This window comes from Pteronotus mesoamericanus, unplaced genomic scaffold (genome assembly GCF_021234165.1).
Source record: "Pteronotus mesoamericanus isolate MK-2021 breed Mesoamerican mustached bat unplaced genomic scaffold, CSHL_Meso_final contig_657, whole genome shotgun sequence".
NCBI classification, from domain to species: Eukaryota; Metazoa; Chordata; class Mammalia; order Chiroptera; family Mormoopidae; genus Pteronotus; species Pteronotus mesoamericanus.
Window position 1 is genome coordinate 18,998,196 of NW_026555229.1, and position 24,686 is coordinate 19,022,881.

The window sequence follows — 24,686 nt, forward strand, 5'->3', positions numbered from 1 at the left end:
AGCCCTGGTGAACGGGAGGGTTTCCATTTCTTGGTTTCCAAACCACGTAAAGAGCTCATGGAAGGAGGCGGCCAGGCCCTCTCTTGGCGACACCCTTTAATGTCCCCACTTTTCTTTCCACCACATGCCCACTGGTGCCCCCTTTGCTCTTGGAGGCCCGCGTCCTCTGAGCAGCTGCCTTGCTCTCTGGATTCTCCAAGTCAGCAGCTGGTGGGTGCGGTGTGGCTGGAGAAGGGACGTCTATCTGTCTTGGTACGCTCCCAGGGGATATAATTTGCTTGAGAGATGTGTTCTGGCTGCAGCTACTTGGGGTAGGGTGAGGGATTGTGGGAGAGCCAGCGTGCACGAGTCTTTAAAAAGCTGCCATGAGGACAGCAGCACCTGGGAGACCAACAAGGTGGGGACAGACGGTGCTTCATGAGGGGCCAGCTTCCGGGCCCTGGGGCCAGCTGTGTGGGGAAGAAATGGGAATCAAGGCTCCGGGGGTCTCCGAAGTGGGGGCTGTGGGGTCATGACAGGGATGGCAGCCTGTGGGTGGCAGGCTGTATTCGAAAGGTGGCCGCAGCCATCACCCTCATCTTACCTGCTTTCCTTCGACGGCGCTTTGCCCGATCCCTGTCAAGGGGCGGAGCCAATTCCGCCCTCCTGAGTCTGGGCCGACCTCATGGTGACTCCTGTGTAACCTACAGACACCGCAGGTCTCCTGCAGCGTGGTCAGAAAGCTGTTCAGCTTTGTGCCTGTGTCTCTTGGGACCGCCATTCTGAGCTGAGTTCACCTGTGGAGAACTGGACGGTGAGCTGGGCGGTGGCCTGCTGGCTGAAAGCTGACGAGGCAGCCACATCCCTCTGTCCCCTCCCCTAATTTTTCTCTTGGTGGTGACCACTTTTCCTGAGCCTCCGTGTTGTGGGTTCTGAGCATGTGAACAGGGTTGGAAGGGTGAAGAGATGACAAGGTGGATGCTTAAAGCTGTTTTCCTTTTATCTAATTAATTTATTTTTATAGAGGAGGGAAGGGAGGGAGAAAGAGAGGAGAGAAACTTGGATGTGAGAGAGAAGCATTGATCAGTTGCCTCTTTGCACACGCCCTGACCTGGAACCAAACCTGCAACCCAGGCACATGCACTGACTGGGAATCGAACTGGTGACCTTTTGCTTTGTGGGACGACACCCAACCAACTAAGCAACACCAGTCAGGGCAAAACTGTTGGGTTTCTGGACAGCAGCCCCAGAACGCTCCTCATTCCCCCTTTCCTTCTTTCTCCTTCCCTCTGCGTCTCTCCCCTGTCCTAACCTGTCTTTTCTGGAGGCTTTCTTTTCCCTCACTCTGCCCCCTACTGGTGGCCCAGAGGGTGGCAGGGCTCTCTCAGGGTAATGTGGAGGGAAGAACTCCCGCCAGTTCTTTCCCCAGTGGTGCCCAGTGCCCCCGACGCAAGTCCATTTTGCTCCTAGGCGCTGGCTGGGGCCTTGCCCTGCCCCCGACTGAGCCACCATTCTGATTCAGCCTCCAGTTCACCTTAGAGCCCCAAGTCCTTAGGGGCTCGGTACATTACCCTCCCACCTAGTCCCACCTGCCCAGAAAGGGTCCCCGCTGGCAGGTGGTGACAGAAGATTCTGCCAAGGCTCAATAGGCCTTTGGCTCTTTTCCCAGTGGGACCTGGCTGATGCGCCCACAGGGCGCCTGCCACCCGCTCCTGTTCCCTGAGGGCGACCCGCCCCCCAGGGCGCACAGGCCGTGGCCTTCCCAGGAACTAAGGGCCGCCGCAGAGCGCTCAACCCTCACGTACGTTTCTTCGTTTTGTTTCAGGTTTACAGAGTTTTTGGATCCATTCCAGAGAGTCATCCAGCCGGAGGAGATCTGGCTGTACAAGAATCCTCTGGTGCAGTCCGACAACATCCCGACCCGCCTCATGTTTGTAAGTACCGTGATTTCATGGCTGATCTGACTGTACGCCCGAGTGTGAACCAAATGAGGTTTTCCTTCTGCTTTAACCCCTTCTGAAGGCGGTGAGCGAAACTGCGTCCCAGCGAGATAGGGAAGTGGCCCCAGCCACAGGGCTGGTGAGCGGCAGGGCCAGGACCCATCCCAGCTGCCAGCCCCGAGCCCTACTCTCAGCCACGAGGCTGCCCCGTAGGCGGGGAGCTGTGTTCGGGACTCCTCGCTGATGCAGACAGCCTCGGGGGAGCCGCCACCGGGCCTTTCTGTAGCAGAGGAAATATTTCAGCTCCCCCTTGTTACAGAGCAATAATGTAACTTTTGGATGGTAACCTCGGAGATGGAAGGTTATGTCTGTGGACCAGCCTTTGTGTTTTACGCCTCTGTAAATGGAAATGTTTGCTTCAAAGTTTCATAGAGCACACAAGAAATGTGTTTGCATTTTGAAAGAAACCCCTCTGATTTTCTGGAGCAACTCTTGTTAATTAGTGGTGACTAGAAAGATCTCTGTGTCTGCAAACTCACCCAAAGGCCCAGAACACTGCCCGAGCATTCAAGTGTTATTTTAATTGCTTTTTAAATAATTGCTTTCCTGCCGGAAAAATAAACTGGACTTTGCTAAATCTCAGGGAAATTGAAAAATTAGAGTGGTTATGAGTAGAACACTACCTAACTCTTGAGTATTAAAACAAGAGTGTCTCCATTTTGGCTCTAACTCAGATCTTCTACAGATCTTCAAAAGAAAAGAACCAGTGTGCGTCTGACTAGTTTACTCCATGGCTTTAATGGGGGAAACTTCTCTTCATCACGTACCTGCACCCTGTTCTTCAAAGATGTCCCATGTCATGTGCTGTAAGACCCAATTTGGAGAGGAATGTTCCTATGAAAACTTTGTGGCTGTGTCCCCTAGGTTTATGCGAACAATGGATTCTTTTGAAGTCTGGCTGCAAACGCTACAGATACCCTGGGTGCAGCTGCGCGTAGCATGGAACGCATTTACATGTTGGCAGTGGCAGGGAGGAGGCTGTCAAGGAGCTATTCAGTGCCGCGGTCCTCAGAGGATAGAACGGTATTCAGCCACAAGTCCCGATTCACACCCGCTCATCTCCCAGGGGAGAAAGTCTGACCTTTCGTTTTCTTAATAGTAGTTGATGAGCTATAGTTGCAGTCTGTAATAACACAAGGAAAGCAGTAGATACATTTGTAATACCTGTAACCCAAAGATGAAAAATACTTTGTCATCACAAAAGTTAGATTGGCTTTCCTGGGTTTTATTAAGAGTTTAGTACAAGGCATCATCAATCTGCTTTGGCTTTTTAAAAACCTCAGGTATTTATAGAAAAAAAATGTGAGAGAACATACATTTTTACTGTTTTTTAAAAAATAGTTTCGTTTCCCTAGAAAGCTCAGATTTCATTATTTGAGTCAATAATGAATGATAAAACAGTCCTGGGGTCTCTTCTACTTTTGGCTGGAATATTTTTCTCTAAAGACAAACTTTCTAATGAGAATATTGCTAAAGGCAGCTGCTATTAACCTTGATGTTTCAGTTACTGGGAAATCAGTGTTTTTGGTGTGTGGGTGTTTTAGGGGAGCCACTTGGTCAAATGTCACCAAAGAATATCACCAGATAATGGTTAGGATGTTATGTGCAGAGCAAATGGCAATACCGTCACCAGGAAGCCCCGAACTCGCGTTTCCTGTCTTTGGCACCATCGGCTAAGGTGGCTGTGTCCGCCCATAAGACAGTTGGTTGTGGTTGGGCCCTTGGATTCCTTGAGCTTGTTTCCCTTGAAGACGCTGGCTTCCTGTTGACCAGAGAGACAGGCTGAGAATTCCTTCCACATGCGCTGAGTCTGACTTAACATTCCTTGGATGTTCCCAAGCCATCAGCTGCTCCCTTATTTGAAAGAGGTCATGAACAGCTTCCTGATCTGAGCATGTGGGGCTTGTCAGAGCATCTTCAAAAACCTACTTTTTTGGGGAGGAGAACTCCGTTGGTATTTTGGGTGTTGCTTTTTAGTGCACTCTGTGTTGTCTGTGGTTGTCACGTCTCTGCACTTTCAGGGAACACTTCCGGAGCCTGCTCTGGGTAGGGAAACTGTAGGAGCTGCAAGTGATGGGAAGTTGAATCAGACTTGGGGTACACCCTCAGGGACCCTGCAGGCTCCTTTAAAGCAAAAGAGAACCTGGAATGCGCCAGCGGAGAGGCTCAGGTAAACTAGGGAGTTTCATTGTCATCATTATTGTTGTTATAACAACAATAGCTGGCATCTCTTGGGCACAGGAACTGTGTTCATTGCTTTAAAGAGCATGTCTGATAATCCTTCCCAGAATCCCTGAGGTCACACTTCTGTCATCCCATGGTTTCAGTGGGGACAATGAAAGTAGGGTGAGATTTAGCTCCTGGTCCTAGGGTGTACACCTGTCAGTGGCTGGACCGGGATCGGGATGCAGCTGCCACAGCACAGACCCTCTGGGAGCCATTCAGCTGGGATGCCCCCTTGGGGGCCCGGGTGACGTGCAGCGGTGGTGAGGAGCTGGGCACACACAGGAGAGCAGACCCGGGTGAGGAAGGGCTGAGCTGGCCCAGCCAAGGGGACAGAAGGACGCAGGGATAGAAGCGGACTGCGGACAGCGTCCGGTTAGTTAATTATGGAGGTGTGAAGCTGAATGAGATCATTTCTAGGCTAGTGGGGGCTGTAGGCCTGAACATGAGTCAGCTGCTTCAGCATCACAGGAAAGCCCCAGAGCAGGCGAGACTCGGGTATGAAATTGAGGAAGGACGGGTGTCTCCAATTTCTTTCCTTGGCTTCAAAGAGTCTACTCAAGACTTTTACCCTTGTGGCTTTTGGCTTGGGCCACGATACATCCAGGAGACTAATTTATGTAGAATATTACTGATAATAGTGTTGCTTTGACAACACAGTTTCCTCTCCTGGAATAAGATGCTTCTAAGAAAGACAGAAATAAAGTTATTTTCAGAGAGGAGGGAAGGAAAAGAGACAAAGCCGGCCTGTGACAGACAGTTTAATTTTTAGACTCTTTTGAAAAGTCTCAGACAGCTCTTTTCTCTGTGAAGGGCTATGATTGTTTACCCGCGGCAGGGCCTTTCCCAGGTGTCTGCTTGTCCTGGGTTGTCTTTCTGAGCACTTGGCAGCACACGTTTTTGTCAAATGCCAGAAATTCAGGCACGTTGGGCCCCTCGTTTTATCTAATGTGAATGAACGCCAGCAATAAGCTCTCCTCTGCCTAACGTCCTAACATTGGGCTGTTCTGCTTTGACCCCTTTGGTTCTTCAAAGTGTTTGGCATGTTCATGCCCTTTCCCCTTCCGGGCTTTGATGATTCCCAGAAGCCTCCCGACAACCCCTCTAGCCCGCATCAGCACATGGTGGAGCCCACTCTGGGGGAGTAGCTACAGCATTTCCTATGTTGGTTTCATTGGGGGATGCACAAGGCAGGACCCTTGCTAGAGACGTTGGTCATGTAGGACATGGACGAGGTGCCCAGGCGGATTAGGCTCTGCCTGCCTGGGACCTCCTTCCTGCACCTAAGGGGGCCCCAAGGGCACAGGGAGGCTGGAGCTTCAACCACTTTTTCCCACATGCCTGGTCACAGGAGCCTGGTACCCCTTTACTGGTTTGGGACATTTGTTGGCAGTTTGCCTGGGAAGAATGACATGGTGGCCCACAGCCAGCCTTTACTGGGTTCCGACTCTCTGCCGGACTCTGTGGGTGGGCAGTTGGCGTGGGCTCCGGTGTGGACTGCCTAAGGTTGACTCCCAGCTTTGCCCCTAACTAGCTCCACAAATCACCTTTCCTCTCGGTGCCTCAGTTTCTCTATCTATAAAAGGGTCTTCAACAACACTTCCCTTCCCCTGCCCCCAATGTTGAGAGCATCAGGTCATAGGAAAGCCCTCGAAGAACAGGAAGACTCAAGTATGAAACTGAAGAATGATGGGGTTGCCCAGTCTCTTTCTGTGGCTTTAGGGAAAAAATCTACCCAGAACTTACAACACTTCTCATATAAGACATGTTCAGTACCTGGTAGGGAATTTAAATGCTAGTGATAATACTTTTCTGGAGACATCATCATACCCACTTTATAAATGAGGAACTGAGACTCAAAGGTGAAGAGGTGAAGTGACTTGTTTGAGGTCACAGAGCTGGGGCTTGAACCCAGCTCCACTTGATCGGCGTTTGTTCTACACATTTTTCTCTGTAGAGCTGTGTTCCCAGCCTGCAGAATAGCCTCATGCAAGACCAGCCATGTACCGGATCCTGCTTGATGATTTTTATATATTATCTTGATTGGGAGGGGGGGTACTTTGTAGTGCAATTAACTAGTAATTTGTTAAATGTTCTTCAATATAAGATTGATCTCAGCCTCAGTTTCCCCATCTGTAAGGTGTGCTGTTGGGCCAAGGTGCTATCTGCAGGTCAGGACTCAAACCCTGGAGCACGGCAGCCCAGGTGGGGCGTTCCTGGTCCCTCTGGCTGCGTGCCCTTGTGTGCTCTCTTATCTCTCCGAGCTCTAGTTTTGTTCTCTGTGCAAGGAGGAAAATGTTTCCATTTAGTAATGTTCACAGAGTAGTGAGAGGGTTAGACAAGTGTGAGGAAAGCCCTTAACATATAGTGGGTGTTTCATCCATGACTGCTGCTTTCTGTGAGTTATCTGGTGTCTGGAAAGGAGCCTTCATACTCCTCCTCCACTCCAGAGAAAAGCACTTACCATGGTTTATTAATGCATTGAACTTTATGTAATGAGAGCATCAATAACACTGTGATTAAAAGCTCAGGGCTTGATTTTGCCTGGGTGCAAATCCCAGGGTTAGCACTTACTAGCTGTGTGACTTTCAGCAGGTTGCTTAACCTCTCTGTGCCTTAGATAGTTGCCTATCCATGAAGTAAGGAGCCTTCTTCTTGGAGTTGCTGGGAGGATTGAAGGAGTTAAATAGCAGGGAGTGCTGGGTGAGACCATGGCCCTTAGTGAGATCTGAGAGCGCGGGACCTTTACTCAGTGGGAGTGTGTACATGAAGCAGCCTGGTACACATCGCCAGTGGGGAAAAGCCCAGCAGAGAGAGTTCAGTACGTTCCCTGCATCCCACAGCAGTGATTGGCTGCAGCTCCTTGTTCGGGTCCCTCTGGGTCCCATTTAATAAGTACTAATCGTTCACTGTCTTTTTTTACGCTGGATTCACTCCCAGGATTTTCAAACATTTTTTATTTTAAGCCATGAAAACATTAACCAAAGAGAACAATACCAGGGGAAATTTTGCCGGCCTATGGTCGTCCCCCATGTCCACTGCTGTTTGGAGGTAGAAGGAACCGCCCCCGCCCTGGGTCCCGCTGCCCGTCTTCCTCTCCCCCACGGCGTTCCTGGAGGCTTTGGTCGCAATGGTGGGAGCGGCATGCGCTGGGTTTAATTCAGTCTGCTTTGCTGAGTGCAAGCAGGTGCTGGTGGTCTCTTCATTCCTCTTTTACTCAGTGCCAAGGTGCTTTGGTCCCAGGAAGAAGTTGTTTTCCTAGGGGGTTGACTCCTGGGGTCCATCTCTTAATTCCAACTTTAAGTAGAAAAACCAGCTGTAAGAAAGGGGGCAGGTGATAAATATGACTATGTCTCTATCTGTCCTGACCTGAGGACAGCGCTGCCCTGCGAGATGGCAGATGTGTTTCCAGGAAGAGGAAATGAGACCAGAGCCCACATGCTGTTAGGGTGGGAAGAGGAGAGAAAGACCTCCGTGCGGTCACATGTGTCTGTCACACAGGCCGGGTGCTGTGGCTGTGTGTCTGGTGGCTGCGTTCCCTCGCCTGTGAAGCTCATGAAGCGGGGAGCCTGGTTGTCCTGCGTGCTTGGCATTGGCTCCAGAAGCTAAATTAAGAGCATTCTGATCAGGCGAGGAGGGGCAGGGATCCAGTTAGGAGCAGGAGGGTGAGGCTGAGACCCCTTGGCCAGCCACTGAGCCACGAGCCGGGAGCTGCTGGGCAGCCCGTGTGCCGTCCCCAGCTCCCGCCTGAGGCCTTGAGCAGTGGGGCTCCTGGCAGGTGCCCTCCGCTCCTATTTGGTTGGTGCGCTCCTGCTCAGATTTGGGAGCCTTTGCAGGAAAGTCTTACCAAACGCATATTTTTTTCTGGGGTTTTATTTTTAGCCAATCAATCAGGTGTTCTTCAGTTCTTTGTGCTCCCAGGTAAGGTCTGGTTGTCGGCAGGTCATTGCGGTGCTGTGCGCTTCCATTGAGTTGCTATCTTGCTTGGGGACTGGGGGCTTCTGTGACAGTGCCTCAAGGGAGAGGGAACAAGGAGCCAAGGACTTCCATGACCTTGACCATAACTTTGGATTTAGATAAGCATGGGCTTCAGTCATCACTGTTTAAACAGCACTTCAGTCTTAAACGCACAAGTCAAGGCTGTGAGGCAGCGTTTCTCAGTGAGTGGCGTCACTATTCTTTGAGACGTCAGCTTTCAGACCTGCCCTGGAGGCCCAGTTGAGGGAACCGACCTTGTCACGGCCCTGCTGTCCATTCAGGTGCGAGAGCCACCTGGGCACCTGTGGAGCCGCTGCCAGACTTACGGGAACTCTGAACAAGTGGGTGCTGCCTTTCGAGGTGCCACTCGGCAAGCTCTCTGTGCGTCGGCTTTGCTCTGAGTCTCTTTTCCTGCCGCTTCCCTCAGGTCCATGGCGCATTGTTGTGAGCACCCTCTGCGGGACAATCCTGACTTGTTTGATGTTTAAACAGCCGGACCTTTCAGGGCCACAGCTGATAGGGAAGCTCGTCAAGCTTGGCACGACCATGTATGGTCAGAAAGAAACCAGTGAGGGAGGAAAAGGCTTCTTGTGGCTGGTGAACTGTCTCCAAAGACTGTTCCCCAAGTGGGGTCCCCAGGGTGTTGTGAGCTCTGGCGGTCTGGTTGCAGTAAGTGTGTCGAGTGTGTTCAGATGGAGGAATTCTGTTCTTACAAAAGCATCTCTGGCCATGCTTCAGTCCTATTAGGAAGCCCCTCTCCAAAAAGTGACTTTGCATTAGGACACAGGTGGAAACTTCCAGAAGCGTGCATGGTATTGATTAATAGTTACTCACATATCCACCCCCCCATCCCCGACGGTGAGGCCAATGGTGGATTTGTGAGGTATTCAGTCCCCTCTGATAGCGTTATCCTGACATGTTATGATCCCAAGGAAGTAACATAAATATCGTTCTCTTGGTTGTTGGAATGTTGCAAGCAAGTTCCTAATTATAGAATGCCGAATCAAAACCAGCTACAGGGGCAGAGAACTGGTCCCCAGAGCCCTCGACAGCTATGTGTCCTCCGTGATACTGAGTTCCAAGCCTGGCAGAGAGAGTCACAGAGCCATGGTGAGGATTTGAGAGACCCCAGTACCCAGTGGTACCTGAGCATAGTTCTGGCCTCACGGCCGGTTCCGTAATGTGTTGCTTGCATCCCAGCTTGTTTCATTAAGCACACGTTGCCCTCCCATGTGCTTTGGGCCTGGGAAGGAAAGGGGAGGGAGGAGGGAAGAAGAGAAACCTCATGCAAAAGGTCTGATCTCTGCTTTGCCGAGGACACGAATATTCAACGAAACAGCGCCAAGGGGCCATGGGCCGATTGGCTCTAAGGAAGTCTCACATGCTCCCGTGTTGCCACAGAGCTGGGGACGGGCGGCCAGGGGTCCTTCCACCCTTCCACAGGGAAGGATATGGTGGGGCTTCCTGGCAAAAATGTCACCATAATAGACTGTTCTTTTCTGTTTAAAAACCACCACTTTAAACATGCTCCTGGCAATGGCGAATCAATTATAGCCTGCAGTCAGACCTCCAATTTTTCAAGTTTGTGGAGTCTCTAAGTCTAGATATAAATCCTCCTTCTTTGTTTGAGGTCAGGAGTGTTCAGTAAAATCATTCAACTAGTGAGTCTAAATTAAGCTAACTGGAACTAATTATCAATCAGCCCTCTGATGGCCAGCCGCTGTCCTCATAAGGGATTGTTTGTTATTTCTTCCAGGCAATTTCTTTCCTCACGCCCCTGGCTGTTATTTGTGTGGTGAAAATTATCCGGCGAACAGACAAGACTGAAATTAAGGAAGCCTTCTTAGGTAGAGTATCCACAGTTCCTGTTTCCGGGGATGGGGCTGAACTGAATTAGGTCACTAGATTTTAAAAAACCTCAGTTGCACCCCGCTGACGTTTCTCTGGGTGCACAAGATGAACCCAAGTTCTCAGAAGCTCCAACGCACAGAGAAGCAACACCTCTTCAGGGGCAGCGGCAGGCTGTCGCTGTCCTTGGTGCTGAACGGTAACATCAGAGCTCTGTGCCCCTGCGGCGCAGACGCAGGTAGCTCTTGGCAGTAAGGGAAAGCGGACCTGAAGCCTTGCCACCATGGACTGTCCCATCTCACATTTGTGGCTCATAGGTCCCCATTACAGGCAGGTCAGAAACCGACCACCACAGACCCTTTGATCTCGAGGCAAAAATCAGTCAAAAGCAGGTGTAAAATGAAGTAGAAATTAGAAACAAGCTCTGTGACTCATCTTCAGCTTAGGGACATTCTGGCAGTTATGCAATTGTCATTGTGGAAAGAGTGCTGAAGTCTTTGCCATTGTGACAGTGTTGTTATAGATTCTCCCCAGCTGAGCCATATCTGCTTGTGACACGTGTTTTTGGGATTCAGTTTGTTTTCTGATCTTCTGCATATTAATCAAATGCCGAGTAAATGACAGTTTTAAGAGAAAGCCAAAACTTTTGGCCTGCTTAGCAACCAAAATAAACTTCCCAGTGGCCAGGTTTTCTGCTTTTTGATTACTAGGAAAACTAAATTATGTTTATTTTTTGACACTGCCCGTAAAAGGTACCCAGACCCTCACACAAATTTTGCTGTTGGTATCTTATATGAACTTGACGTTCAGTTACCAGTAAATCTGAAACTAGGTGATGCCCCGCTAAAGGATATGTTTGTAAATTACTGGGCTATGAAGAATGAAAATGTAGCAAAGGATGGTCCTTTTCTTGGTGAGGACGTGGGGTTGAGGGTGAAATCCAGGCTTACTGAGGACGAAGGGACTTTCTGCTCTGAGGCAGGACATGGAACATTCCTCATATAACCAGGCGCTGGTCAGGCTCTGCCTAGTTGCAAGGAACAGAATCTCTTGCAAATTAGCTCAAATCAATTAGGGGTTTAGTGACAGGAATACACAAGCCACCTCACAGACATCCAAGAACAGGGGGAAGGGTCAGAGGAGCCTTGTGGGGCTGGAGTTAGGGACCCAGGCGATGAGGGGCAGAGTCACCCCCCTCTGCTCCCGACTGCTGCCATCTGTAGCGTGTCTTCCCCGTCAGCACGCTCCCGGCCCCGTCCTCCTGTCTGGACGTCCTTCCTGCCGGCTGCACCTTTGGTTGGTATGGGGCTTGGCGGTGGTGGTGCCCTGCCCCCGCCCGCGTGCCCGTTCAGCTCTGGTGCGCACCCACGGCGGCCCGTGGCCCAGCCTGCCCAGGCAGAAGCTCTGGCTCCACTCACCTCTTAGCGGGGCCACAGAAGCCGCGAGGCTCTGGCCAGCCTCTAAACGCCCTCCCTCAGGCCAGGCGAGTACCCCGGGCCGCCGTCGGTGCCCTCAGGGTTTGGTGGCCATGTGGCCCCAGTCTCCTCGGCTGACGGCAGAAAGGTCAGCTTTTCCGACAAGGGCATTGGTGCTCCTCCCTGCCACACATGGCTCGAGCAGCTCGGGTGGCGCTTGGGCCGATGTCACTGTGGTCCCCAGAGTGTCCTGTTGGTCCCTCTCTGGGGACCTGGAAATGCCTTCACCTCACTTTTCGTTCTGACCTCTCCTCTGGCACGATAACCCCCAGATACGTGGCTGTGGGTCGGAGCTCCGTGCTAATTTACGGCCCGCTTTTGAAGTCTGGCCGCTGTTAAGGTAGCAGGGAGCTCCCCGCTCCTTTCTCTAGACTTTTTCACTCTCAGCTAAATCTCCCTTAGGTGGCATTTCCAGCTGTACCCCACACACTGCCTCCTGTACATTAATGAAGAAGGTGGAGTTTCTGGGTGTTCTGTTTGCCTAGATGAACGAGAGCCTGTCCTGCAGAAGTGAAAAGCCTCACATTGTACACATTAAAAAGAGCAAAACCAGAAACTCTTCTTTCAAGAAGCTTTAGCAGTAGGGGGTGGAGGAATGATCTTTAAAAAACAAGGACAGAAAACTAGGAATAGCTTTTCCACTGTTCCCTGGAAGTCAGGACTTTCTCGGCGAGGGGGCTTAGTGCTCCGTCCCTCCTCTCCTCAGGCATCTGCCGCAGACCTGACTCCCCGCGCCTCCCTTAGCAGCATGGCCGCAGCGGGCACCTTTGCACACCTGCTGTTGGACAAGGGAAGGGAGGCTCGGCTCACGCCGCATCAGGCTTTACGGGAAGCAGGCAGAGTGCAGCCAGGTCTGCGTGACAGAGCCCTGGTAGGGAAGGAAGGTGTTAAACGTCAGCAACAGCAGAAGTAGTGACAGAAGCCCTCGGAGCCTCTGGGATGCTTATTAAGCAACGTGTCCTCAGTGCAGGCTGCTTGCAGGCCAGCTCACACAACACATGGCTTTGAATTTTGCTACCAGACATGGTCTGGTTTGTTGTTGTGACTTCTCTCAAGCCCGCAGAGCCGTGGGAGGCCGTCAGCACGGCCCGCATAAACCAGACCCACCGGGTCATTATCAGTCGGCACGTCCCCGATGAGGGCCATCATTTCCTGCCCGGCCAGCCTCCTCTCTGGGATCAGCGAGGGACCCCGTATTGATGCCCCGGGGGTTGTGCTCTTCAGATGAAAAAATAATTGGTTCAGTTTCCGTCCAGAACTCTGTGAGGACATCCACCCTCAACGTTGTTGCTCCAGATCCCTGCTCCTTTACGTTTCCTTTTGATCAGAGAGGGAGGCCGCCAGCTGTTGGTGGTTACCTCGCATTTTCTAGCCCAGCTCCCTGGATCAAAGGACCGTGCTGTGCTGCTCTGAGCCCAGCTGGTGCAGAGGTCGGGGGCGGGCAGGGTGTTCGGGGTTGATGCAGTGCCCTTGAAGTTTAACGGACAAGTTCCCCAGGGGCATTGGAAGGTCACCTAGGGACGCTTGTTCCTGGAGACCCCTTCTGTGCCAAAGGCGATGTTAGGACCAGGATAAGTAGAAATCTGATCCTGCTGGAAAACACAGCAGTGATCCTGCTGGACCGGCCCTAACCAGGGAGGCCCGGGTCATTTCTGGGTGCTCTCGCAGTCTGTTAATGGCTCTGGGAGAACACAGCTGCAAAGGCAGCACAGGGAATTTCTCCACTCCTCTGCGAAGGGGACCTTTCAGCAGGGCTCTGAGCTGGCGGGAGAGGCGGGAAGCCAGCGTTCTGGGAAGGAAGAGCCTGTGTGTGCAGAACGTAATCAGCGGATTTCTCTGAGTTCCACACTCTTGGTTTCAGTGCTTACACCCAGGTGCATGCTTGGTGTTTAAATGGCGGACTCACGCTCTGCTCTCCGCCATGGTGGCCCGTCCCCCTCCACGACCACACTGAGATACAGCAGGGTTCTCTGGCTCACACAGGGTGATAAGTTTCCCTTTGACAGAGGCCTTCATTTGAACTGGTCCCTCCCATTCTCTCTGCCTCCCACGACTTGTTAAAAGCAGGTGGGTTTCCACTGTGTAGATGTACCACAGCTTTTTTATCCACTCATCCACTAATGGGCACTTGGGTGGCTTCCAGATCTTGGCGACTGTAACGCTGCAACGAACATAGGGGTACATATATTGTTTTGGAATCAGTGTTTTGGGATTCCCAGAAGGAGGATTGCTGGGTCGTAAGGCAGTTCCGTTTTTAATTTTTTGAGGAAACTCCGTACTGTTTGCCACAGTGGCTGCACCAGTCTGCACTCCCGTCAACAGTGCAAAAGGGTTCCCTGTTCTCCGCATGCTCGCCAGCACCTGTTGTTTGTAGATTTATTGATGGTAGTCATTCCAGCAGGTGTGAGGTGATATACTACTCAGCCATAAAAAAGAAGGAAATCTTACCTTTTGCAACAGTGTGGATGGACCTAGAGGGTATATACTAAATGAAATAAGCCAGTCTGAGAAAGACAAACGCCATATAACTTCACTTGTGTGTGGAATCTAATGAACAAAATAAATAAATACACAAAATAGAGACAGACTCGTAGATACAGAGAACAGACCGACAGCTGTTAGAGGGGAGGGCAGTTGGGGGGCCGGGTGAAGTAGGTGAAGGGATCAAGCAAAAAAATAAATAAAACTCAGGCACAGACAACAGTATGGTGATTACCAGAGGGAAAGGGGGGTGCAGGCAGGTGGAGGAGAGCAAAGGGGGCTTAAACGGAGACTTGGCCTTGGCTGGCTTGCACACAATACAGTGTACAGAGGATATATTATAGAATGTACCCCTGAAACCTCTATGGTTTTATTAACCACTGTGACCCCAATACATTCAATACAAATTTGTTTTAAGAAAGCAGGTAGGTTTTGTCTCCATGTCTGTGGCCGGTGCCCCTGGTGAGGGTGCCAGCCACCCCCCAACCCCGCCCCATACTTTCTGCTTGCAGAACAGCGCGTCTGTCTCCCTCAATGGCCGCGAGTCGCTCTAGGCAGCTTCTTCCTGGAAATGTCCCCCCACTGCTATTTCCCTACATCAGTCGCAGCTGCTGTTGAGCCATTAGTGTTTGCTAAAGGGAAGTGGTAGCTTGTAGCTTTATCATCACAGCACTGGAGCGGGCATCTGACGGTTCTCACGGCGTGTGCCCAGCATCTGACCTTCCCTCACGCTGACTTGCCTTTGGGGCAGTCTTGGCGCTCACATGTGCGAGGCCCTTGCAGCAGCAGCTCTGCGACGCACGTCACTTGCGCCCTGTGGGTGATCTGTGCTTCATCCATCAAAGTCCTTCCGAGCTATTTGGAGAAAACCCCAGGCTGTGTGTTTTTAAAATACTGTATTCTGGAAGGTCCTGAGGTTTTATGTGGTCAAAAGCACCACCTGGGCCAACCTTCTCAAAACCCTTCTCAAGGTCCTGGGACTCCTCACCTCCTCAGAAATGGTGACCTGCCAGTAACAGATGGACAGCTGTGGGTGGGTGAGGGGTCAACAGGAGCTACATCCCCTGCCAGATGGGAACGTCCGAGTCGGCGGAAGGAGTCCAGCAGCCGCTCTGACGGGAACTGTGTCTGAGAAGGGTACCAGAAGGAAATTGGAAAGTTTATGTTTCTTGCTACCAGCAGAAGAAAGTCTACCTGCCGTGGTGTTAAGTCTGTCCGTCGCAGGCCGGAGCATGATAGACGGGCCCCTCTGCAATGGTGAACATTTCAGCCAAGGAGCAGAGAGAAACGTCATGTCCGAGGGACTTGGAATTTAATGAGTCACTCTCCACAGTCCCGTCCTAATTATATTTTACTCTCACCACCCAGACTTCCTTCTGTTTTTAAAAGCATTGGCTCCTGTGTCTGTGGTCGTAAATTAAATGGTGTGATGATGAGGTGGATGATGACTGCGATGCAAGAGCCAGCTGGTTATTTCTCTCTCTGTTGGTTTTGTTTTGTAGCCGTGTCCTTGGCTCTCGCTTTGAATGGAGTCTGCACAAACACTATCAAGTTAATAGTGGGAAGGTAAGTTCCAAAAAAGAAGCAGTTCGTGATTTAGATGCTCCAGGTCATCTGGGTAGGAACCGTGGCCACAGGACACTGTATGGGACAGATTTAAGCTCTGCTGATTTTTCCTGAGATTGTTGTCCTTCGGAGGGGGAGGGATGTCCTCCGCACAGATCCTTTTTCTCCTTTGGATTTTGAGCTCTGTCAGAAAGCAGGAGGTGCATAGTAGACAAGGAGCCACTGACGGCACTTTCTCATGGGTCAAGGCCAGCTGCTGGCATTACCAGTCCGTCCACTGTGCTCCCAGGGCCTCGCTCACCAGACACCCTCTCACATGCCAGTTTTGCCCACCCCCCCAAGGGAGATAAGATTACTGACTTCCTCTCTCGGGGATAAGAAGCATGGATTGGCTGTTGCGTTCCAGCTTATGGCACATTCCTCTTACCCCCCTGGGAGGTGATCTGCATTCCCCGCTTACCTTGCCTTCTCCCCCGGCTGCTCTGGGAGGGAGCTGGTCTCCACAGAGTGGAGCAGGCAAAGGCCTGAGTCGGACACCTGGCTCTGGTCCTGACCAGGTGTTGGCCTTGGGCAGGTTGTTTCCCGCCACTCAGAACTCAGCATTTACTGATTGTCTGCGTGACGCAGGGTGCTCCCAGGCACCAAGGGCGTAGAAGAAGGATCAAATCCAGCAGCCCGTGACCTGGTGTTGCCATGTGCCCCCACGGCCCATGCTTAGAGTTGCGGGGGGTGGGGGGGGGTCCATAAAATGCTAATTCTCGGGCCTTGGCTGCGTTGAGGTTTTGGTTCAGGAGGTGAATAACTACACTTACATTTCTGATAGATTACTGAAGTTGATTACTGATATGTTACAGATATTGATGGACTATTATGGGGCCTAGATCCCAGAGCTGGGGGACCAGTGAGTCAGCGTGTGTGAATGTGACCCAATATTTGTGCAGAAAAGAGGCCCTGTATGTGCAGCAGTGGCAAAGCTTTGCCTGTGCTGGGCCTTCGGCAAACAGTAGTTGAATTGATAGGAAGTGATTGGCCATCGGCCATCACACACCGATGTGAAAATTCTCACTTGAATGAGGCAGAAAAGCTTGGGGTAAGGTGTGTAGGTGCCAGAATGCAACCGCGGGGGTCTAGAGCTGGCCTTTGCCACTTACTGGTTGTGTGTGACCTTGGGCAGGGGTATAAGCTTTCGAAGCCTTCGTTTTTGAACATGTTAGATGGAAAACGTCCCAGGATCTGTCCCAGGGCATGTGTGCAGTGCTTAGTGCTGGGTCTGGTCCCCAGGAAATACTCAAAGTAGCCGTGACTGTGGCTGGAGGCTCGGTGCCCCCCGCCGTGTCCCCCCTCCCCGTGAGGCCTTTCCAACCACACTGGGTGGCTGGGTGCCCGGCATCATGGAAGCAGGGCTGTGCGGTCCTCTCCGTGAGGTCACCTGAGACCTGCTCTCAGAGGAAGGGCAGTAGGCTGTCCAAAACCAACATAAAGGGACCTGAGCAGCCCGGAGTCTTGGGTCCTGGGTGCAGCCTGTGCTCGGCAGCACCCGAGGCGGAGGCAGGAGCTGCCTGTGACTCACCAGCGCCCAGCTTAGGTTTCTCCTGTAGGCAGTGAACCCTCGGGCCCTCACCTTGGGGAGGCCTTGACCTTGCCCTTTTACAGATGTGGAAGCATGACCTTCCCAAGGTCAGGAAACCAGTAAGTGGCAGAGCGGGGGTTCCGACTCTCATCTCCCTGACCCCGAAGCCTAAGCTTTACCCCAGACCGTCCTACTTAGGAGCTCGGGCGTTGGTGGCAGAAGGAGCTGGGGACGGCAGGGGAGGGTGGGGGTCAGCTCGGGGCTCGTTGGTGATGGCAGCGTTTTATATTGAAAATGTCCATGGTGTCTTTTGTAGACCTCGCCCCGATTTCTTTTACCGCTGCTTTCCAGATGGAGTGATGAACTCGGAAATGCACTGCACAGGTGACCCCGACCTGGTGTCCGAGGGCCGCAAAAGCTTCCCCAGCATCCACTCCTCCTGTAAGTTCCCCGCCGGGAGGCTGTCATTCCCTGTCACGCTTCTCTGGGGGGTCAGGTGGTGGGAAGAGTGTTGGCACATGAAGGTTGGGCACAGGTCACCTTTCTCCACTGTAGGGTCCTCGGCTTACAAACCAGACCTTCACCTGGAAGTGATAAGTCTGTGAACGACCCTCTGGAGTTTATAAAACATTGGGTGCGCTGGCCTTGTGAACTCAGCAGGGTGTGACACGTGACACTTGACCCTGTGTCCATATGATTCAGGAACTTGACCTTGCTTGGGAATTAGCCGTGCTCGCTGGCATCTTCAGCTTTTTAGCTCAGCATTCACTCTAGTTTATTCCTTCAGTGAAGGTGCTCTGTGTGTGTGTGTGTGTGTGTGTGTGTGTACCAATATATAGCATATAAATGTGTACATACCTACACACAATATACATAGTCTGATTGTAGATATTTGAGCTGGGACCAGCCTTCAGGCCAAGGCTAAGTAATACGAATGAGGTGCAGTGTGATGTAGTGGAAAGAGCAAGGTCTTTGACCTGTGACAGTTCCTGGCTCCGTGACGTCACCTGTCTGTGCCTCAGTTCCTGCTGGGTAAAATGGGGTGGCCATGTCCCCGTCTCCGGTGGGGCTGAGGCTTAGACCCCGACACGGTGATCACTGACATTTCTGGAGCGTGTGCTGTGCCTAAATGTTTACGTGCTTTATCTCATTTAATCCGCTCATCGTGTGTAAAGTACTTCGTATAGTGCTTTAAAGAAGCAGTAGTTACTCGTGTTACTGTTTATTACCAGAGCCGAGGTGTCCAGGGTGTCCTGCCTCACTCGTTCCATCAAGGCTTATTGAAGGATTAGGTGCCAGGCGCTGTGCCAGGTGCTGGGGACAAAAGTCAATAAGCCACAGTGCGTGTCCTGGGGAGTCCACAGGCTGTGGCAGGCAGGACGTGTGTGCTGGGGTAATGGGAGAAGAGCTACAACCGCAGGGGACTGCGGGAGAGGACAGGCTGCTGTCATCACCCGAAGCCCCTGAGTCCCCGGAGACCGGCCATTTTTACCTCTGGCAAGCCTGTTACCTCATCCTTTCTGTTCTAAGTACCAAAGGTGCACCCTGGTAGTGGCTGAATCAAAGAATCCTAGGTAGGTGCCCTTCCTGCCGCGTGCTTGTCGGACATTCTGCTCAGAGCCACTGGAGACCAGGGCCTGTCAACCACATCCAGGTGCCAGGTACTCTACGTGGGAGTGGCCCCCACCCTGCACAGCAGCCCTGCCAGGTCGGGTTGTCCCCATTTTATACACAGGGACAGCGAGGCTCAGACAGACTCAGTGACCCATCCAAGGACACTTAGCTGACCCTCACGCCAGCCTCTGGCCTGATAGTATTTTGGGGCATTTGGTGATTAAATACAATGAAGTATTTACAGTCCACGTTCATTTCAAGAAATAACTCATTTTCTCCTCTAGTTTGTTGGAGGCTACAGAGGGTTGAATGGTGGCCCCCCAAGATGCCAGCGGAGGAATGCCTGCTGTATTGAGACATTGTCTCCTCATCGTTGGGGCTTCTGATACTGGCATTGGTTAGAGGTACCGGGAATAGGGTTCAGCCACCTGCTCTCCATCTCTATCTGTGCGGGGTCGGTCAAGGCCTCTGTTGTTTTAGGGCACATACTCTCTTCCCAAAGACTTGATGCTGCGTTTTAAGAGCCTTCAAAAATGAAAAGCAGTATGAAGTGAAGCCCTATGGGAAAACCTTCATCCCAGCTTTCCGGTGGCAGACCAAGGACTGCAGCACAATTTAACATCTACTGTTGCGTTTGAACTCGGGAAGGAAATAGCTGTCCCGTGAATGGCTCACGCGGGAAGGCTGCTGAGCCGCAGAGATTAGAGGGCAGGCCCCACCAAAGAGTTTGTTTTAGATGCACAGCCTCCTTGCATATCAAAAGCTTCTTCTGACAGGGCTGCCTGCCAGCTGCCTTGTCAGTGCATGGCCGATGTCCCATCCATGCCAGACAAGCTTTTTAACAGAGGCTATTACTATCTTTTGCTTAAGATGCTACTTAAAATGTTATAAATCATTACTGCTTGGCAGACACAGTATCCTGTCTATCCTGTAGGCTTTGATGGTGGTATGTTCATCTGCTCTTTCTTTTTCTTTAATGGTAGGTCAGTGATTGCCTTGCAGGGAACATTTTCTGGATTCTAATCGAGCTAATAGGAAGCCTAGTGGTTGTTCCTCCGAGGAGGTGGTGGGTCTCGGGGGGCGACCTCTGTGGACTCTCACTTTGATACACACACCCTTTCCCCCTTCAGTAAATCAGTTTTGCAGGTCGGACTTGAGTGAGTGGACACAGGCGTTCTGGACCAAGGGGTCTCGTGAGATGAATTCCCCAGGCTGGGTAAACACGGGCTTGCTTTTGCTCTGTTTCCAGGTATTGGAGACTGTAAGGTTGTTGATGTCCACATAGCATCCTAGAGAGCAGCTGGTTTTCTGTGAACTAAGATCAAACAGTGGTTTGTTTTTGAAACAAGAGATCTTGTTCTTAATCTACTTTAAGCAGTCCAATTGCATGCCCCTGAAGTGGTCACCTGGCAAATGTCCACAAACAGCATGTCCCCGTGGTGGCCATCTCATGGGACGTGCTCTGTGAGGTGGCCTAAGCCACCCTTGACTGGAAAAAATGAGACCATAATTTCAAAGAGGGAGGATTTTCCTTCAGACAGTTTTTGGGAAGCATGGGATTTAAAGTGGAGAAATGTAATATAGCCTTAAAGCAGGGATATTCTGCAAAGGAAATTATCTTTTATTGTGTAATCTCAGCTTTTGATTGCATATTGATTCCCCTTCCAGAAAGAGGGTGGATTTCAGAGAGAAAAATAGGAAAAAAAAAGAATTATTAATGCCAGTTGAGCTATTAAGACATTTCTTTCCTGTAAAAATGGTGGGAATGATACTGTTGTCCACAGTTGGCAAATGATAGCACGTGGGCCAAATCCGGTGGCTGCTTGTTTTTGTAAATAAAATTTTATTGGAACTGAGAGATGCCTGTTTGTTTGCATCTTGTCTGTGGAAGCTTTCACTTTATAATAACAGAGTTGAGTAGCTGCAAAAGAGAAATGACACACAAAACTGAAAACAGGTTGCCCACGCTCCAAACAGTATTAAAAAGAGTTACTTCAGGGGTTGCAGTTGGCAGGAGGAAGGGCTGGTAGGTGGAGCACAGAGGATTTTTAGGGCAGTGAAAATGCTCCATATGATCCTATAAGGATGAACACATGTCATTATGCATATGTTGAAACCTGTAGATTGTAAACAACACCAGGAATGGACCCGAAGTTAAACTATGGACTTTGTGGGATCATGTGTCAGCGTAGGTTCATCAGCTGTAGCAGATGTTGGTGGGGATGTTGATAATGGGAGAGGCAGGTGCGGGAGCAGGGGGTGTAAGGACAATCTCTGTACCTCCCTAATTTTGCTGCAAACCTAAAACTGCTGCAATAAACTAAACAAAAAGCAGTTCTAAAGCAAGACCAATGCACTTGAATTGTGCACATAAATGTTTCCTTTTTAAACAACTCCATTACAGTATAAAAAGGGGGCATTTATAGGACAATTAGTGCCTGTGGGATATATTTTTTTAAATGACAAACTTGAGTACTTACTGTTGTGTGCGTACCGGCCTAGTACTTGAGGAGAGTCCAGGATGTCAGACGTGGCAGCCTGTGTCCTCTTCAGGGAAAGGACAGACACCAGGTGCTTTCGCATGGGAAGAAAAACCCTTTCTTCTGTTGTTTCCCAGGAGAGTATATATGAGCTATATGTTTTGAGACGTTTGTCTGAAGTGTCTTTATTCTTTAGCTGGGTGTAGAATTCTAGGTTGAAAATGACTTCTGTGCAGGATTCTTGTTTTCAGTGCATTTGCAAGAAGCCTGCCAGAATTCCTTTGCTTTGTTTTCCTCTCTCTGTCTCTGGAATCCCGCAGGATCCTCGCCCCACCTCTCGTCCTCTGAAGTTTCACGACAATGTGCCTTTTACGGGGGTCTCTTCCTGTATTTTCTGGCCACTCAGGGTCCTTTAAATCTGGAACTTTGTGGGCCTTCCATCTGTATTCTGTTTCTTTTCTCTGGATTCTGTATTAGACAGAAGTTGAATCTCCTGGATTGATCTTAGCTTTTTATTTCCTGTCGTCTGCTTCTTTGTGTTTTTTTGTTCATCTCTTGGGGACATTTTTAAAATTTTATTTACCAGACATTCTTTTGAATTTTATTATGATTTACATATATAAAATATATACTTATTGATTTTGAGAGAGAGAGAGAGAAGGCTCAATGTGAGAGAGAAATATCGTTCGGCTGCCTCCTGTACATACCCCAACCAGGGATTGAACCTGCAGCCTAGGCATGTGGCCTGATCAGGAATCAGACCTGTGACTTTTCAGTTTATCAGATGATGCTGCAACCAACTGAGGACACTGGGCAGGGCTGATTTTTATATTTTTAATTTCCAACAGCTCCTTCCGGAACTCTGATGTTTTAAAAATTATCCTGTTCGTTTTTTCATGGGTACACGATTCCTCTCTTGGTTTGCAGGTTCCATCAGCTCCCCACCTTCTGTTTATTTACACGTACCTTCCATTAAACACAGGTCGACCCTCAGCTCAGCTGTCTGCTCTTCTTTAAGGTGGAACCGCTGGAGCTACCTGGGCAGAGATCATTCACTGGGCTTTGTTGTGGGGCAGTGGGGTGAGCCGGGCTTGCACGGACTGGCTGGAGCATAGCACCTGCCCCTTACTTTAAGGCTGTCAGATTCCACAGGAGGAGCCTCCCCAGTCCCTTGCCAGGTGCACGTGAGCCTGGCATTCTGGGAGCCTTGCAGAAGGGGCTTGGGTTCACACAGGTCGCTTTGCAGCCTGCCCCTGAACCCCCCTGCCTGCGGTCTGGTGGTTTGGCCCTGTTCTCCGCTTGCCTGCCTTTCCCTAGCCCAGTGCGTCAGCTGCCTGAGCCTTCTGTCCTCTTCAAGATCCAGGGAGGCGGCGGTTTCCTAGTTTGCAGGTTGGGGTGACAGCCTGCAGCGTCTAACCACGCTTTATGGGGTCTTTGCACCTACCTCCCTGTTTCCTGCCCCCTGCAGTACCTGGGGCCTCCTGTTCAAAGCTGTGCTGGGGGTCCTGCCTGAAGGAGGAGCAGCCCCCCCCGGTCCCCAGCACCGTCCTTCGCAAACATGGCGCACTCTCCCCTCTTGTCTTTGTGAGTCAGTATCGCTCTGCCACCTGCTTACGATTTTCTATGTTGTGATGTGGAGTTGAGCTTCTTCCATTTAAGAGAGAACATGTCTTTCTGTTGACAAAGTCAGAGTTCTCCAGAGAAACAGAGTGTGTGTGGAGAGAGGGAGAGGGAGGGCAGGAGAGGAGGGTTATCTTAAGGAATTGCCTCCCGTGATTGGGGGGTCTGGCAAAAGGGACATTTGTAGGTCAGGCCAGTAAGGCCGGAAACGCAGGTTAAGGGTTGATCTTGTGGTCAAAAGTCTGAAGTCTTCACGGCAGGGCGGCAGGCTGGAAACTCAAGCAGGCTTTCTGAGTTGCAAGCAGTCTTGAGGTAGAATTCCTTATTTGGGAGATCTCAGTCTTTGCTCTTCAGGCCTTCAACTGATTGGACGAGGCCCGCCCGCAGTATGCAGTGGGAGCTCCTTTACTTAAAGTCTAACGACAGTAAGTGCTTACCATCTGAAATACACTTTTGCAGCAACATCTGGACTGGTTCTGACCAAAGGGCTGGGCACCATGGCCCAGCCATGCTGACACATAAATGCAGCCATCACCCTGTTGTCCCTGCCTTTCCTATGACTTAAACATCAGAAATACCTTCATTACAGAGGTGCCATCTGTTAGAAGGTTCTTGTTCATCCTTGGGGTCACTTTGATGACAGTCTTTAAGAATGGACTGCATCCACCAATGGGTCTTTTTAGGTGGAATGTCTCGGGGTTTGCTTTTGCTGAACGAATCTAAGTGGGCTCCAACTGTGGATTGAGAAATTATCACAGGGTATCATCTATGCTAACCAGGCAGGTTTAACTCCATCAAGCATGAATATTCAACTTGATAAACCAGCTGGTTCTGAGAGTAAGTTAGGCAGGTTTTTGCATAAAGAACCAAGAGCTGGGAGAGCCGGGGAAATTGGGGAAATTGCGGGATTCATTTGTTTTGCATCATTTAATGAAATGAAATTGCTTTCCGGAGATGTTGCTGGTAGGTGGGAAGCACACAAAATGCCACCTTCGTCGTCTTCTTTTAAAAATGGTGTACAATGGCATGGGTTGCTTGGGGCTTTGGGTCAACCAGGACAATGGGTGGGTGGTTGTTTGAGGTCAGCTCAACTTGTGTGGTTTCTCCTATAACTTAGAGGCGAAAGCATCCAGGCTCACTGTCCTCTCAAGGGACGTCATCAGATGTGGCCAGAGCCCCTCAGAACTTTTTCTTAGGTTTGTATGATCCTGCCTCGCAGGCTTCCGAGCCACGTCCAGAGGTTCTGGGAAGCAGCTGTACTGATTTTTCTATGTCCGCCTCATCCCAATAGAGATTCCTTCGAATTCTAAAGAGGCTTGTTTGTGGGGGGTGGGGAGGGCGCCAACCGCTGCAGGGCGCGACTGCTTTAAGTAGAATCAGACCCCTTTGCAGGATGTTTTCCAACCTTTCTTTCATTATCACGCCCCTTTCCTTTTTTAGACTTTAGTTCCCTAATTGCTCATCTGTACCATGCAACGTTAATGCCATAGAGAGACTGTATATCTGTGTGTGGCCCTTTGTAGGGATACTACAGATGATTGTAAGATCTAAAATTTTCTTATCTCCCCAAGAACCAAGTCCCATCTCCTTGTGCCCAAGATTGTCCCAGTTGAGAAGGCGCGTTCTAGGGCGGTGGTGGCTTTCACTGGCAGTTTTGCCCCCATGGGGGGCACTTAGCAACGCCTGGAGACATTTTTGGTCGGCACCATTTGGGGTGGGGTGTGATGGTGGTATCAAGCGCATAGAGGCCAGGGATGTCGCTAAACATGGACATGGGACATGGGACAGTAGGACATGGGACAGTCCCATAGCACAGAACAGCTGATCCTAAGTGTCAGTAGTGTCCCAGCTG

General features: G+C 50.7%; 1 protein-coding gene across 1 annotated transcript in view; it reads left to right on the forward strand.

The window, feature by feature from the left end:
* PLPP4 (phospholipid phosphatase 4) overlaps positions 1–24,686 on the forward strand; it is a 94,861-nt gene that overhangs the window by 33,489 nt on the left and 36,686 nt on the right. The window contains exon 2 of the mRNA XM_054581778.1: positions 1,805–1,913. Within this exon, the coding sequence (XP_054437753.1) occupies positions 1,805–1,913 (109 nt within the window). The remainder of the gene's footprint in view (positions 1–1,804; positions 1,914–24,686) is intronic.